The sequence below is a fragment of the Poecilia formosa genome, unplaced genomic scaffold (genome assembly GCF_000485575.1).
Source record: "Poecilia formosa unplaced genomic scaffold, Poecilia_formosa-5.1.2 Scaffold332, whole genome shotgun sequence".
NCBI classification, from domain to species: Eukaryota; Metazoa; Chordata; class Actinopteri; order Cyprinodontiformes; family Poeciliidae; genus Poecilia; species Poecilia formosa.
Genome location: NW_006800271.1, coordinates 413269 through 431587, shown reverse-complemented (window position 1 = coordinate 431587; position 18319 = coordinate 413269). Strand labels below are relative to the sequence as shown.

Sequence of the window (18319 nt, the reverse complement as noted above, 5' to 3'; positions counted from 1 at the left end):
TATTTAAATAGAAGGTATTATGTAGCACAACGATTTAAGTAGAAATTAAGGCCCTTTTAATTCATATTAAAAGTAATTAAAAACTATTTATTAGGGTTTGCTAACTGCTAGTTAGAACTTTAGTTAGAACTGCTCATGTTAACTGCTCATGTTCAGAAACTAAAACCATTAGGTGTGACTCAGTAACACTCAATTAAAAAGACCAGGAACCAATAAGAATTTAGTCAATGTTCTTCAGATGTATGCGCAGTGGGAACAGTCTCTTTTTTTCAGGCACAGAATGTTCTCAACATCTTCACATTTGACCCGTGGTGCCATTCAGGAGAGCTAATTTTTTGCCGAGATGAGTCTGTTCATTGAAAAATGAGACAGAAGCTGACGACTGATGAGATCTGCCTTCACCAAGACCACGATCCGTTACATCGGTCTCGAGGTTATTTCCGAAACGCTGTTTATTTTCCAATTTATCCGTCCTTTCCTCCCTCCATGTGTTTTGAACAAAACATCTGTATACATGTTACAGACACCTCACTGTTAGGGCCAAATTGCATATTTTCTCTCATCTTGCTACAAATCCTTAGATATTTTCTCCATTAATTTAAAGGCAGGGTAACAGAGAGTCAGTCAGCTTTTGTTTGTCCAGTGAAAGAAACCAAAATCAAACATGATGGTATCAGAGACACACATCGTCCCTCGAGACTGAAACACAACCAGACAGACTTTCCTCATCATCGGGCGACAAAGGGTAAACAACGCCGGCTGCAAGGGGAAACAAGGAGGAGTGGTGCGTTGTGTGTGAACCGTGTGGTCATGTTCAGCGGAGTGTGTGAGCCAAGCAGAGGCATTGCAGAGACACTGTGTGGGCACTGATTTGCAGGGTGAAGATTGTTAGCTCTTGCTCACCGGAGGGGAAAAAAAACAAAAAAACACACTTCACCTCCCAAGAGTTTTGCAGAAGCAAACACAGTTTCTTTGGGGGAGATTACTTTTCACAAGGCAGTATATTTTAACCATGTGCAACATGATGACTAACATGAACATGTTTAGCTATACTGTAAATAAATAGAAAATCCCTACAGTATATAAGCTTCAGGAAATTAGCAAGTCTTAATAAAAATGAGAAAATCTCACCCAGCAGAAACTTCAAGTCTGAAAAGCAAGTTTCAACTTTATTATTTATGTTGCATCATTAAAATTCACTCTTGTTTTTCCTTTATGTACACTGAAATAATGTGTTACTTCTATTACTAAAAGAAGTAACACATTACATAATAATGCTTTCATAAGTTTAGGACCCAATATTTGGTACTATAATGGGGTTTGTTAATCATGCTGAATAATTATGTGAATGCCCAAAAGCCCACGGCCACATTGGAAACCAGTGAAACTAAACATGTAATTTCACAATTTGTTTTGTCTCAACCAGAATTCCTACAAGTTTCACTATGTTAAATTTGAGACTTCTAGTGCAGATTTAAAAGAAATTATTTGAATTATTCAGTTAATAACCTACATTTATTCTACTTCAAACCTCAGTAAGTTAAACATAATCCTTGTGTTTAAACTAAATCTGCTAAATACTATAAATGAATGTCACCAGTGCATTGTTATTTTCAAACCAAAACAAAAAGAGTGATGGAAATGTATTTAAGGATCAAACGTACTTACTGAAGAGACAAATACATACAATCTAGGACTAAATAAAGGAAATCTGGGGCCTTTTAAATTCCTAAAACATAAGAATTTTCATTTAAAATATATTTTAATGACACCACAGAAAGAACATTCAAGTGTTTTTGCATTTTAAAAAAGCACCTTTCTATTCAACATAGGAATGTTAGTTTGCTTGAATAAACAGTAAGTGCTCTGTTCTGACAGAAAGGGTGGGGAGGAACCAAGGACACAAAAACAAACGTGGCAAAACAGAAATAATGAGTAAAAACATCCCAACTTCGTAGTGATAGTAATGACGATGAAACAAAAGGAAACTAGATGTTCCTGCTGCACTCAGACACACCAGCAGCAAATATGTTAAAACGAAAGAAGACTCGTAGTTATGTGACTGCTCCCATTTTAGAACTAAAATAGATATTACATTTAACAAACTGTAATATTTTATTGAAGACTTATTTTAAAAGCTGACAGGTCAAATAAGGTTAGTTTGAAAGTTTTATTTTATTATTGTAAAAAGAGTGAAATAAAAACAGCATGATATAAAGCTTAAAAGAGTCATTTTTGCTCAACACCTCCCCTTTAAAACGGTGATGGTTTACACACGATGGAGGCCTCTGCCGAACCAGGTCGTGTTTTTCCTATCAAACTATGATATTTCACATCTTTCAATGTGCAGAAACAATATCATTGTAGTTAATTTAGACACAACTTTGCATTAAGGTTTATGCAATTAAACTTGACATACATGTTTGCATGTACATCACCTTTTTATATATAATATAGCTCACACATATAAATGAACATTACCATGAACATGGTAATGTATCATTAACTTAATTAATGATTTAATTAAGTTTGCGGCGTACTTTACATACACACTAAACAAAGTTGTTACTTCTTTTTGTGCCACTTTTCACAAAAAACAACTTCATCAAGTGCCCTTTGTAAAAAAAAAAGTTTTAGCACATTTATGTAAATATAACAGTTGACTACATAAACACCAGATAACAACATAATTTCCATCTGTTAGAAAATAACAAGCCACTTCTCAAAACCACACAAAATGCCTGTAACTGTATTTCCCTTCATCTAAAATGGTAATGAGTCGACCTCCTGTCACCACTCTCAGCGCTGATCGTGTGTTGCTAAGTGACTACATTGTGTAAAGCTGTATGGAAACCAATGGTCAAAGATTATACGAAAAGAAGACAAGCAATATTTTTTCAAGCTACAATATCCACAAGGACATCGTTTATAAAATATTTTTAGATAAACATTATTTATTTAACAAGGTTCAGCTGACATTTCCAGGGCATCTATACTCTGGTAAAAGACCAACTTAAGAGAAAATAAGGGAAATTTAAGTGCAGCTCATGGGGTTCTGTTTAGACACTGTAGTACTTAGGGAAGTCCAAGTACTTCTCCAAGTACAAATGCATATATTTTTTAAACAGTTTTCACTTTATGAAACACTTTATGAAAAAAATGCCTACAGACACATCTAAGTAAAAAGGAATGTCACTAAGTTCTATTATCCCACTACTGTGATCAAGAAGTGAGACAAATATGTAATACAGATTGATTACACACAGTGATATGCTTGAAATATTTATATTTTATTTTAATCATTATGGATTATACCTAACGAAAATCCAAAATCCCCCCCCAAAATTGAACAGAAGCTGGAAAAATATAAGACATATAATTGTTTGTCACTATGTAGGTGGAACATCACAAAATTGCAATGGTGTCCTCTGTGATTAAAAAAGATAAATGAAAAGTTATAAAAATTTAAAAATGTAAACGAATGAAATAAAAATAAAGAAAAAAGAAAAGACTTGAATATCTTAACACTGACTGAAACTGCCCTGAAGATGGGAGCAGAAAATGAAAGTGTCACTTGGTTACTGGCTACATTTGGACCAATTTTCACTGGTTTAATTAAAGATCTGCTGGTCTAAAACCCTTCTGGTGTCAGAACTATTGTCTGGGATAGAGTATCAGTTTCTTTAGATGGAGGAAAAATCCAAGTCAATGGGCCATTTATATTGCTGCTCACAATTTAGGATTAATTAGAAATGCTCTAGCTTTTATTCTTTATTTCAGTCTGTTGACCTTGAATAAAAACTAGAAGCTTAAATTCGCTGCTAAGGAACAGATGAGAAAAAGAGAAGGCAGAAAATGGAAACAACAGGTACTTACATTGACTAAATAGTCAATGACAGACAAGAAGATGGATAAAATCATCCTCACTAGCATTTTAACACACACACACACACACACACACAAGCACACGCACACCTTCATGATGGATTTGCCATCCCACTGAGCCTCATTTTCTGCAGCAGCAATGTCAATCAGAAAGAAAATGAAATCTTTGTGACTCAAATTGAATTTGCACTGATGAAGGTCATTTCATTGAGCAAGAAGAGCAGACTAATTCAAGAAATGAGGATTGATTCTGATTGTTCTGCAGCTTATTTCTTCTTTGGTTTCTTATCTTCCTGCACAGACCCCTCTGCCTGATGATACCTACAGTATTTTTAAATAGTCTCTGGCATCTAAACAGACAAATGGTCACTCAAATAGAGTGTCTGGCATCACATGCAGTTATTTGGCCTGGGAAAACTGCAACATTGAGCTTATTTGCTCTGGTTGCTTTTGCTCTAAGGGCGATGCCGAATAATGACACTACAGCAAAAAGTTTTCACTGAGAAAAACATGATGAAAAAAAAAATACTTTTTTGGAAGTAAGACTTAAAAGGCAGTATATTTTCTGTCAATTCAGTTTTGTAGTGTAAACGTGTTTGTCCCCTTACAGATTTTATTCTTTTTGCTTTTCTGTCACACTCAAATGTTTCAAATAATAAATGATTGCCACTCTTTGAATCATGAATTAATAAATTAAACTAAACATGTACAAGTAAAACCCAACTTGATTCTTATCTGACCTGCAGCTATAAGAAATACTTAGAAAAAAACCACACGAGTGGGTGAAAAATATCAAAAGAACAACAAATCAATTGAGAGGAAAGAGTTACAAAGCCATTTCTAAAACTTAAGGATGTAGCAAACCAAAGAGAGAGAGACAATCCACAAGTGGAGAAAACATGCAGGATGGGTTTCCTTCACTGGATAATCTGGTCAACTACAATAATTCTGACTACATAAAGGTGCCTATAAACTGTGTGTAGGGTAATGAACGTTCACTCCCAGATGGTCAGGTGAACCTTACATATTGATCATATATGAATAAATCCTATAACCTGACAGAGCACAACACTGGAGTTTACAAGATAAGAAATACTATGGCACCAGTTTAAAGCAACGGTAGGCTTTGGAATAACATGAGCTGACTCTCAAGCTCCAGCTATTTGTCCAAGTTTTACTAATTAAGGGGTTATATGAGGGTTAATGCTCTACATGGAGTTGCTGCTCTTCTGAATTTAAAGCAATCATTGGAGGTATCTGATAAAGATGGTGGTTTTTCATCCACTCTTTACTTTAGAGAAGACCTAAAACTCTATATGTATGTATGTATGTATGTATGTATGTATGGATGTATGGATGTATGGATGGATGGATGGATGGATGGATGGATGGATGGATGGATGGATGTCATAAATAGACAGATGACATCACTGCTGTTTTTAGACCTGTGAAGTGTAGCTGTGGTGACCTACAAAAACTTCGGCAGACTCCTTCTAAAACTTCTGCGAAATCCCAAACTGCACTCAATAATGATCAAAACAAATTTACATATTTCTGATTAGTCTGACTCCAAGCTAGAACAGTACCTCATAATATATTAAAATACATGAAATAAGGAGCTTGAAGTTGTTAGTTTGAACAATTTTGAGTGCAAAAACGTAACTTCCCCATACATTCACATTCAGTTTATTGAGCTTTCAGCTGATTTACTGACAAGCTGCAGCAAATTACATTAATAAGCAGCAGGGATTTTTACCTCTCTATTTCTTTAAACAAAAAAAGCAGCATTTTGGCATTTATCCTTTTCCAAAAACCTAAAAAAAGCTCAATGCACTTTTGAAAAGGATAAATGTAAAAGGGTTCATCTTCTGATGTGAGCTTCTGGAGCAGTCATGCACTATGCAGGTGTAACTGTGTACTGGAACAGAGAAAAGCTGACAGAAAACCCAGATGAAAGGCCGCCACCCCCACTTGTCCCACAGATGTATGCATTCGTGACATAATCGGATAATTGTGAAGAATATTTCTATGAAAAAGACATTGTGAGATGTGTCTGAAATAACTCCACTCACTCGAACGGCTCACTTTGGTCGTGCTTCTGCAGCTGCGGAGGGATGGGGATCCGTTTGTAGTACATTTCCCAGTCGAAAGCCCCTCGCATGGCGTCGCCCGCCTGGGTTTCGTAGCCGAAATTGTCGTGGTCGATGACGTCTATCATCGGGCAAACGATGGTCTTCCTGTTCTGGGCGATTCGGTCTGAGGGGTCAGAGGAGAATGCAGACATGTTGGCAGACAGTTAATAGCAACAGACTGGCTTTTTGCTTTCAGAGCTTTAAGGAACAAAAACAAGCCGACTCTCTGCTCCTTTTCACTGACTGCAGATGTCTGGGAGCTGATAGAGAGCCATCTCTCTGCTGATTCAAACATAATGAATGCAATGAGAATAAAGAAGTAAATCTTAAAAGAATCAATACTTTCAGAAAGAAAAACAGCCTTTGGTTCATTTATTGAAAATGGTAGACCACAGATCAGAGTGCAACTGCTTTTCCTTTCAGCGTTTTTAGATCAAAGAAAAAAACAAACAAAAAACAAACAAACAAACAACAACAACAACAACAACAACAACAACAACAACAACAACAACAAAAACATCTAGAAACCAGAAAGTAGGTCCACTCACTTTCTAATGAAGCACTTAGGATTACCATGGCCTGGAAAAATCTGAATTCTTGGCAAAATAAAAGATGGATGAAGCCTTGAGGTATGAAATGTGTATTCAATGTGACAGGGCCTTAAACTTTCATTCTTTTCCACCAGAAAACCCAGAATCCTTCAGCGCTTTCTCAGAAAGTTTAGGCTCTCACTCTTTTCACATCTTTTTAACACAACAAAAGATTTTTACAGACAATATAAAAACAATAAGTTCAAAACAAGTGAGAGCTTGGAAAGTGACGATTTAAAGATCAAAGGAAAAAACTGGTTTTGATTAGAGAAGTGAACAAAACACATTTTAATAAACTCAGATCAAACGGTGCAAATTTCAGCAAACTGTAGTTGTTGACATTAGTGCCTGAAACACGAGTGTGATGTAATAATACAAATATGAGAAGCTCGGAGTATGAATGTGTTATGCTTTGAGCTGTCATAATGTTGCTTTTTATCATTAAGTCAACATTTTATAAGCAATAAGTGGATGATCTGACCCACCATGTATTTCGATCAAGTTGAACCATGAGAGTAAAGTTAACTTTCAAATTCACACCATGAAACTTAACCTCCAACATGTTAGCTGAGGTCAGTAGAGTCTGACATGAAGATCTTGTCAAACTCATGAATATTGATCCATTTTGAATTAATGACAAGCTACAATTTCCTTCTCTTAGATGAATGTTGATGTCTTTCCTTTCTGGTCTGATGCTAACACAAACCTGTCTGTTACAAACCATCAAAGTGCCAAAATTCCAACGTTTACAGTATTACAAGTATTTAATTTGAGTCAATAGAAAACACCTGGTAGCTGATTAAATCCTAATAAAACAGCAATTCTTTTACCATAAAATAATTGAAGAAAATGTAAATGTTTTGACTCTTAGTCAACATAAATGCTGCAAAAATGTTAGAAATCCACCAGTTAATCAGCCTGAGATCTGCCGATTGCCAAATGATCAGCTCTGATAGAGAGACAGCAAGTTACTTTGCAAAATACCAAATATTTCTTATGCCTAATGATTAAAACCATGAAAACAAAGACATTCTACCATATTTAGTCTATAAATAAATCAACAAAGTGTAGTTATAGGTGTCATGCAATTTTCTGAGTATAATATTAAGCAGATAAAAGTTATGCTTTGATTAATGAATGGAGGTAGTCTGGCTCCATCGTCAAAGAAAACCAGACATCGATAACCAAAAAACCTGGTCAGTTCATCTGTAAATAATATGAAAGCTAATAAACACACACAGCTTCTGTTCCTGACACACACAGAGCCCTGGAGGGGTGTTTTTATTTGCAAAACTTCACAAAAGACTTGCATTCCCTCCCAATGATGTCACATGAATAAAAAATAAACATTATTGCAAAGGAATGCAATACTTCTGCAATGTAACGCAAAACAAACAAAAAAAAAAATAGAGGTAATGTACTAATAAAAAGCTAAATCTTTGTCAAGTCATTCAGGTTAGTTGTCCGGCACCCTTCTGAACAGCTATCTGTTGGGTCTTGATTTCCGTACATTGAATTACAGTTAATGGGATGTTGGTGAAGCTGAGAGGCTTTGCTCACCCATCAGGGGCGGCAGCCAGTTGACGTTGGCCTCGCAGTGAGAGTCCAGGAAGGTGATGACCTCCCCTGTGGCGGCGGCGGCTCCCAGCAGCCGAGTCCTGATCAGACCCTCCCTCTTCTTTGTCCTCAAGATGCGAACCTTCGGCAGGCGTACCATGTACTCCTCTAGCGCCACTTTGAGGTGCTCTGGAAGAGAAAACATGAGGGCAGAATCATCAGATTAATTCAGATGGCTTCCAGTAAATTAATACCTACTGACACAAAACGAGAGACGCTTTTAAAAGCTGTCCTCGAACATGCCCTCACAAAGCAAGATCAAAAGAAAGCCATTAGGCATCTCTGTGAAGCAAGACATCTGCCTGTGCCACATGCTGCAGACTGAACCCTTCCCCTTTAGGCCTCTATATCATAACACACTCACCATAACTGAGAAAAACTTCTTACTCCGTTTACTTTTCAACACTTTTTCTTTCTTTACTGCAGTCATTAGACAGAATGTTAGCCTCAAGAGTCAGAGTCCAACTGTGAGTGATGAAAGAAAGGATTAAATCAACCCCTCCTAACATGTGCGAGCCATAAAGCTCTTGGCAAAAACTACCGCTTCCTTCCTCTAAAAATGATGATGCTCATCATTTTACCAAAATTCATAATGTACCACAAGGGACTTATAGCTGGTATGTCCTCAGATAATCTCCTCACTTTTCTTTGTCAGAGGGAAGATTACTCAAGTCCACAGAATCATAAAGTTTATTTAAGTCCAACCAACAGCTTGGAGAACAAGACCAAGAGCAAAGAAAGAGCTTCTTTTGCTGAAAAAATACATCAATCAGTCAAATGAAAACCATAAATGCATGTTTATTTTCCTCAGTATTCCATCAAAGCTGCCTTTGACAGATCAATTCGGTGGCAAATGGAGCTTGTAAATCTTTCTGTTTGAATGTCGAGCACATTCTGACGAGTCAATAGAAAGATAAAGTGAAATCTGAGAGCGAGCTTTTATTCACAGTCCGACCGCAGTCACGGCCGTTCCAAAGCTGTCCATACTCATCAAACCAATCTTAACTATTTGGAACTCCATCAACCCGTCCATAACATACATTGTCTGAACCCATGAGATTCCATCCATCATCTGCTTCGCAGCCTCCGTTTCAATCCTCAACATCTTGCTGAAATTAATGTGCCTTTAATTCCATCTTTGTTGGCAAAAGTCTTGATGAGACACCATATGGTACAAACCAACCAGCCAAGAATGCTTTCATACACACACAAGTCTGTTTATCATGGGTAAACACAAATCAGATGCATCTGAGAAAAAAAAAAAAGACTTTTCTCCACCTGAAAAATAATTATGTGTCAGCAGAGTCTTATAATCCATCTGTCTCTTGGAAAATAAGCTGTTTAACTGCGTCCAAGGCTGCTCTGGACAGTTATTCAGAGGGAGTAAACATCCATTGCCTTCAAACAGTTAAACTGCCTATAAAAAAAACATATTTGAAAAATACACTGGTAATGCTGCTTTATTTATGAGTTTTGATCATCTAAAGGAAAAATGTGTCGGCAATAATTATTTTTATCTTCTTCCCTACCTACTATAATTTGCAACCAGAGTTTCTAAAGTCAAATCCAATTTCTTTTTTGTTTTAAGTTGTGGCCTGATAAAACTTAATATTATTGAATCAGTTATCTGAACTGACATATTTGAAAACTTTACAAATAATCTTTTAAAACCTTATAATCTTATTGGAGCCTGTTATGCAATGCATGGCAGGAACCTATTGTTCTACACCCAATAGAATGTCTCTTTATTATTATAGTTTATTTATTTTTCTTCCATCACCGCTAATGTGTGCACCCCCACAAAAGTGGTATCAAAACGTTCAGCTTGATCCCGAGAAGGGAGCTATTACTTTTAGTGGGATTCTGAGTTAAAATGACGACATAAATTGAGAAAAACGAGAAAAATTGAGGCTGAGTGTCTCACAGAATCAGTAATCTTTATCTCTGAAACACACACACAGCACAGTGGATTTCTGACTCGAAAACTCTTTTTAACTCCCCCTCACAGGCACAAATATCGCCCTATTGGTCGGTCATGACATAGATACACATGCCTGCTCCCGTAAAATGTTTTCAAAATTTTGCTAGGGCTTATGGTTTTGTGTCAGGGTCATTGAGACCGACGCTGGGTGTCTCACAAGTATAGAAACTGTCTCCAGCACACTGTCTGACAGAGAGAGCCAGCCCAGGTGCAGATAATTAATTACCATAGCAACGGGGCCCAGAGAGTGGTATTGAGTAGTCTCACAAACAGGCGCAGTGACAGGTCTCACAAAGCATTTTGGGAAGAATACATATTTCCTGTGACTATTCATATTTTGCTTACATAAAATGATTACTTTTCTGAATTTTTGAGTGTGAATTAAAATTCTTAGTACGAAGGTTGAAAAACTTCTAGAAATAAACAATTACCCACTCTCTTTATTAATTTTTTTTATTTCGGACCGTGAGTGAGAACCACATGTGCGAATCTTATAATCGTCAGTCGGATTTCGATGTGTATAATGTTCAACTATTATACGGAAGCAGTCAATGTTAGGGATAAATCCCGCCGGATCCCACAGATCAAAACCCGTGTCGGTGCGCGTATTGGTTTCAGCAAGTCACGTGACCGATACAGGAACTGTGTTTATAAGGAAGCCAATCTGTCGAAAGCCACATTTTTAACCTTTTGCAGCATCAACTATGGAGCAGCTTCAAATGAAAGGTTCCACAGTGTGGGACCATTTTGATCTTATATTGGAAAATACATTTGTTTCATCCGGTTCTTGTCAGTTTCTACTTGATCTATCTGAATCCAAATTCAGCTGAAATTGACTCTTAGTTTACTTTCATATGTTCTGCAGGTTAAGTGTCGCTTATAGCTTTTTATAGCTTCTGCAGGCCCCATTTAAATTTCTTCAGGAATTTTCTAGTTAAATTATAAACTCTGTTGCCTGAAAGTTTAACACATATGACAAATAAAATAAACTTTTCTTGTTTTGTGTCACTGAAGACAGGTTCTTTAAGAGTTTTTTGTGTCCATCTCCAGTGGTCACTGGCGAGATGGTGTAAACCCTGAACAGGTCGCCAGTCTATCACAGGACAACATCAAGAGAGACAGGACAAACATCCATGCACACACACACACCTAAGGACAATTAAGAGAGACCAATTAACCAAATATTCTTGTTTTCGAACCGTGGCAGAAAGTACCCAGACAGAACCCACACATTTACAGATGAAACATTCAAACGTAATTGTTTGCATCCAGAGTAGGGATGCAAACAATTAACAGACTTATGATTAATTATTGATTCATGGTTTATTAGACTAAAACAAATTCCAATATTAACTAATAACATTGGTTTAGACCTTTTTCAGTGTTGTAGTGTGGCTATCATTCAGAAAAAAGATGCCACTGGCCATCCTTAAGTGGAGCCAGTTGGTAGAGAAATAAATATGGTGGGGCATTCCTTCCTGCTTTGTCATATTTTATCAATACGTCAAAGCTTATTGTAAGAAAACCACAATTTTCAGTTTATTCAGTTAGTATGTAATAAAACTGACAAAACATTTGTTAAAATAGAGCTTTTTTTTTTTTACATTTATCCTTTCACATCTAAAGTGTTAAATGCACTGAGCCCTTTCACAGTTGGAAAAAAAAGTAAAAAAAATTTACCCATAATAGTTCAGGAATCCAAGATCTGCTGAGGTTTGTTGTGGATGGAGATGAATCCAAAACACCCTTAACAATCAGTAACTCCTTCTTATGTTCCTCACTTCAACACATGTTCCTCCAAAGCAGCACTGTGTGGGTCTTAATGGTGCAATTGTCAACCTTTCCTACTCAAATCATAATAAACACAAGCTTCCATATCCATTAATTTTGTCAATAACTTTGTAACTGTTCACCAAGGTGAAGCATCATGTGTGATTAATTACAGTCTGTTTATTCAAACGTTGATATGAAACCAAGGACAAACAACTCAAATCCAAGTTCATTGATGATGAGATTCATTCATTTAAATATGATGGTACTGTCTTTGCCTTTACAGTAAATTATGATGGAAGACAAAACTATATTTTTTAAAAATAGTTCTGAGAAAAAAAAAGATTTATCTGTAAAGGTTTTTTTCTTATTTTGGTATTTACTTTCCTCTTTTATACCTTCTGCAGATCCAAGCTTCACATTTTTTAAATCTTTTGAAGAGAACTTATGGGAGGCTCAATGTTTCTTTGCTTAATTGTGTCTCTTTCTGTGGCTGAGTCAATGGCAAGGCTTTTGTTAACATGCATTTGGTTCCTCGATGTTTCTGCTGAAATATAGAAATACTTCTGCACCAATATTTGTGAAATTAGCTGTTTCTTCCCCTGCTAGTAAACTGTTCAACTGTTGGCTCGATGCCATGAATAGAGCCAAGAAATGAGCATTAGCATCCATCACATTGTCAATTTCCCATATAAAGTACTTCAGTGTTTTGGTGTGACATCCTTTTCTCCCCCAACAGGAAAAAATAAAAAATAAAAAAAAAATAAAAAATCTGATTCTGTGCATCTGGGTTTTGCTGTGTCCTTTTCCTGGGCTGTTACTTTCTTTCCCAACTGTTACTAGCTCTGCTTTTTTTTTTTTTTTTTTTTTGGCATTTCTTTTCAGAAACTACCAATAGCTCAGAACTAAGGTGTTCCTTTAAGTTTAAGGTCTTCTTCCTGATTACCCATACTGAAAAGACCTGGCTCTTATATGGGTTTAATCTTTTCAAAAATGAACAGGTCCTTACCACGGTCACCATATGCATGCCAAGAATGAGACTGCTACAAAGTCTATGAGTAAATACAGTGTGCTGGGATTCAATTGGTATGTTATGTTCAACTGATTTGGAGTAATCGTTTTAAAAACAGAGACTGAACTGGACTAATTGGATCTGAATCTGACCATCATTTTGATTGTCTACGAACGACTTGGACCAATTTGAACTGGATCCCCAGGATGACAGACAAAAGCAGGAAGAAGAGCAGCCAAACCCACAAGGATCCACTCTGGCTAACCTCCATTCTTCTTTCTCTTCTGTCTCCTGAAAATTATTTAATGACCCTCAGTAAATGACAGCCCTTCTCCTCGAGTCAAACAAGCCGCAGATCAAAAGCATCAGACAAGAGTTGGACCAGTCAGATGTTATTAAAGCTTAGCAAAGTGAATTAGAAGAGAACAGTAATCAGGACCTGACTGAGGGATACTGTCCATCAAACTATCACACTGTCACAAACACCTCTACTGGTTACGCTTGATGGTCTCTTATGGGATTTGGCCTGTCCTGAGAGGTCTTTAATTAAAACCAATTACATGAGCAATATAAACAGATTTGCTTGAAAACCGAGAAACATTCATTATCACAGTCATTATAAAACCTGTTTATGACATCAAGGTTCCAGCTGTAGGCTGTTCAACTATCATTAAATGCTTGTTAATGTTGAAAAGAGAGCGTACAGTTCTACAGGATTATATTGTAATGAGAAACATCAGATAATAGTTTACTTCGAATTTGGACAGCTATGTTAAAGAGCACTTTGAGTCACTCTCCTTGGGCCTAAGATGTGCTGTATAGTCATATTCAAGTACTGTTACAAGGTACAAGAGAAGGGTACTGTTTCTAGCAATTTGGCTCAACAACACTGAAAGATGCTGGAAGGATGGTTTGCAATAACATCTCTTTTCATCTTTGATCAGCTGCTGATCTCTTTAATGGAATCAGGTAAGGCTGCACAACATATCACACATTTGTTTTCACTGCAATATCACTTACAGTACAATTAATGTTGGCTATTTCTTTCAGTAAGAAGCACTCAGAATTTGTATGTCTGTACTATATTTGGTGTCATTTGCTCAATGCAGGTTTCAGAGGTGGTAAGGTGATTCAGTTATCTAAAAATCACAAGAAAGCTGTTTCTATGCCAAAAGACCAGATGAACAACAGAGGTCTTTTCAATAAACCTAGTTGAGATGAAATTATTGAATTTTCACCACACACCACCCATTATCTGGAGCATATGTTTACTAAGCAGAAAAACATTACCACTGTTTAATCATCTTATCCCAAGTCATGTAGTTATTGCACCATTCACTGATACTAATGCATAATACAAGTTTGCCTTTTATTGTGCATCCCTAAAAACAGCCTTGAGCAAATTAGCAAAATTATACTGAATTCTTCAACTTTTACATTTTTTTTATGTCACAAACTATGTATTTTATTTGTATTTTATGTGACTGAACCAGAAAAAATCAGTTATTTTTTGTGAAGTGGAGGAAAACAAAGCATGGGTTAGCTGTGAGTGGTTTTACAGATTATTGATTCAGAGGACAGGCTCTTCACAGACACTCTCCACTTTGTGTAGCGCCATCTCATAAAATCCCAAAGAAACACATTGAGGTCAGTGGTTGTAATATTAAAAAAATGAAAATGTGCAAAAATACTTTTGAACCAGTTAGTTTCTGAAACACCACGGCACACTTTGTCAGCATTTTTAAACAAAATTTTAGGTAATGTTTGAGAATGTTGCTCAAATTAAAACGTTAATTGAAAAAGATCATTTCCCCCCTATTTTCTGCTATTGAAAAGAGCAAACTGACATGTTTTGGTCCACGTTGTTCCTTATGAACAAGATATTTTGGAAGTTGGAGCAGAAGTAATGGTTACTCTGACTCAACCTACAACTACTCTGGTAAAAAAAAAAAAAAAAAAAGATCTAACAGGCAAACTTTTGTGCTTGAACCAAATTATTGCAAAAATAGCAAAACCGTTGGTTTTAGCCAATTTTATTTGGTTTAAAATTAAAATACTCTAAGCTTTGTAACAACTTAAATTGTTTTCTAAATGTTGGGTGAATGATAACTCTATCCATAAAACTCGTATTACTGAGAAGTGACAAAGAATATTTTGCAAAATAACTATAAATTAATTATGCACCAAGTTTTGTAACAAGAGGAAATTGTCCAGTTAGGGAAAAATTTGGTGCACATGCACACAAACAATACTGATACTGACTGATTTAATAGGAGAACACACATGGATGAGGGGCATAAGTGTTGGTAAGAGTCAAATAATGTGTTAGTAGAGCAACAACTCAGTGAAGGTCACCAGACTCCACGATGCTTTATGGCAAAGCATTTTTATGGGAAATTAGCATTGGCATTTTGGGTTGGTATGAGGTTGGGTGATCATATCGTCCATCTATCCAGTATGCAGACATCATGGTTTTTCATCTCAGTTTTTCGAAAATCAGGTGCATTGTGTTGAAAGAAGTATGCTTCATATGCAAGACAACGGCCTGATACAACCATCCAAACTAAGCAAAATCTAAATGAAACTGTTTCTGCTGAGTGGGTAACATCTTGTTGAACCTTTGTTGTCAGCCAGTGATCTTATTTTACATATTTCATGAATAAAACTAAAACTGAGACACAACTGAACTTAATTTTAAAAGTGTTTGTACCCAACATCTACCCAGATACAGTGAAAGTTCACCAATATCACCTTAAAAAAACCTTCAACTTCACATATCTAACATCCCATCGACTCGTTGCAGGTTTAAAGCGCTGCAATTATGATATTGAAATAATGTCTAAAGGGCTCCACAGGGTTAGTGTCACACCAAGACGGGCTTTCACCTTCATAACATGGCAATAAATCAGCCCATTAGCTATTAACCATTAGGAAATTGATTCAAGCTCAACTTTTACCCTCCATGGGTAGATTCTTACGAAACATTTCCTAATGACAGGCGGGGAGATTAAACAGCGAACATTTGCGTAGCATGTAAAGCCCATTCAGGAAATGATTGGGGAGCACAAAAGGTTGCGGTGTCTAATTATGAACGGTTAATTTGACTGGAATAAATTGGAATAAGGCTCGTCTGGTTTACAAAAAAACTGTCGAGGCAATAAATCACTTTAATGAGAAGCGGCTGATTTTGGCATGCATATCAGTCACTGTTTGAATGCAGAATTGAGGACACAAGGAGGAATCGGACATCAGTGACATCCGGGTCACTGCCACAGGTCCCATTTACCAACACCCAAACATCCACTATTATCCCTCAGTTTCTCCAGCAAGGATCTGAAAAGTGTAGTCACAGTTATCATTTTACCATGCATATATTGACAATTTATTGCACCTGCAACAAGTTCACTTAGACTTTTCATTTAAAGATGCAATCATCATGCCCTGCAGGATAGTTTTTAGCCCTTTTTGGTTGATGCAAGGAGGTGCAAAGGGGGATTTAGATTCAATTAAGCTGAAATTACAGTGGAACCAATACTCTATCCAAATCACCTTTCCAAGGTGCCTGGACTGCTTCCCAGAAGCTTTGGCAATGTATGCAAGAAGCCAAGCTTCCAGTTTATTGCTCCAAAACATTCAGCTGCTCTTGCACACTCCATCACACATCCTCCTGTTCTGCCGAATGCCAGGCTCCAAGCATGTGGAGCTGCTTCTTAACAACTGTCATTAAAAGGAAGAAAAAGGGATGCCAGGCAGTTTGAGGACTTTTTTTCCCTCGATACAGACAAACACTTCCCGCATTACACCAAAAGCACATCCCTTATGCAGCTACCAACCCTGTCTGGAGTGATGTATTACAAACATGTGCCTCACCGTCACATCACAAAATGATTAATCTGATAAGCAAGAAATGAGGGCAGGAGGTTTCATGTCTCTGTGTGCATTCACAACACCAGCACCTGCAGGAAAGGAGTGCTGTTCGTCAAACCTAATTGTCCGTTTGTAGACTTTGGACTAATCAGATTTGACTGAACTTCAGAATTGAGATACTTTTGTTTATTTTAACCAGCTACATCAAGCCTTTATAGGCTCTTTTTCTATATGTGTAATTTATATCTGACTAGGAATCCATTGTGCACTTATCAATCTAATGAAGAATGTATTCACTATATGGTCTTAGATCTGTGCATCAAGATGTTTAGCTCTGAAGGGGATTCTCAGAAAAGTCTCTCTCTTCTCTGTTTGTTTTAAGTGTAAATGCCCTCATGGGGAAAACATGATAAATATGTGCAAATTGATACATTTAGGAAGAAGCTCTTGTTCTGACAGCAGTTTAATGGTTTGGATCCACTAATGGTGCTCTATGTAGACAGTAGGGTTTGACCAAAACTACGAGCAAAACAAAGTTAAATACCAGAACAGAATTGGATAAAGAAAAATGACATCTAGGGAGTCTGACAATAGAACAAAGCAAGGGCTACACGAGGTGGAAACAGTGACATGACAGAGGAAAAAGCAACTAAACTGCCTTCATAAAACCAGTAACAAGAGAGACATAGTGACTGTTAGTCACCGCTAACATGACAGCACTGATATTGTGTTCAGTCAAAATCAACAGAAAACATCCAGTCAAGCAGCCGCTGCTGTCGCCAGCTGTAAAAATATCCCTTAGGGTATTGTTAGTCCTTGAGAGTCATTTTCAGTGTGAACAGCCGTCTGCCAAGTTATAACCAAGAGTTCAAGTTTTCTCATTGATACTGCTGGAAACCTCTGCTGAAAGAGGACAAAAATTAAAGGCAACCAGATCTGCAAATCATTTTTCACAGCAGGTTTTATTTTGATCATATTTTGATCAACTACCAGACTTTGCATGATTCCCTTTTTATTATTTAGTGGAATTCTTCGTAGTCTGTCATCTTCAGATTCTGCAGTAGCGAGAATACGGCCACTAAAATCAGACTTTTCTCATTCAGATTCAACGTTTTTCTAAAGTTTTGTAGATAATGAAGAAATTATATAACTTAACAGTTGGAAACAAACTTTATATGATACTGTTTCCAAGATTTTCAGACTTGGAAATCATTTAAATCTTAGACTTTTCCAAACATTGTAGAAAACATGACACTACATATTAATGCTAAGGCAGATTCCTTTGTCTTTACACACAGCATCAGCTGCTCGTCTCCCAGACTTGTCCCCAAGGTGAAACCAGCCGGGTAAGTCGGAAAAGAAACGCATAACACAGACGTCGCTCTTGCTACTTTTGATCCCTCAAACATGTCGCTGTAGTTTCTGATCTTCAAAGGCAAAGGAAGCTTGTGAAAACCGGTGGAAA

The 18319-nt window shown here is 36.8% G+C and overlaps 1 protein-coding gene across 1 annotated transcript in view; it reads right to left on the bottom strand.

Moving 5' to 3' along the window:
* The window catches only part of LOC103152882 (polypeptide N-acetylgalactosaminyltransferase 10-like), a 94786-nt gene that overhangs the window by 18018 nt on the left and 58449 nt on the right, over window positions 1-18319 (bottom strand). Inside the window, exons 5-6 of the mRNA XM_007573537.2 lie at window positions 8168-8353; window positions 5958-6141 (exon numbers count right to left, since the gene is read on the bottom strand). Of these exons, the coding sequence (XP_007573599.1) occupies window positions 5958-6141; window positions 8168-8353 (370 nt within the window). The remainder of the gene's footprint in view (window positions 1-5957; window positions 6142-8167; window positions 8354-18319) is intronic.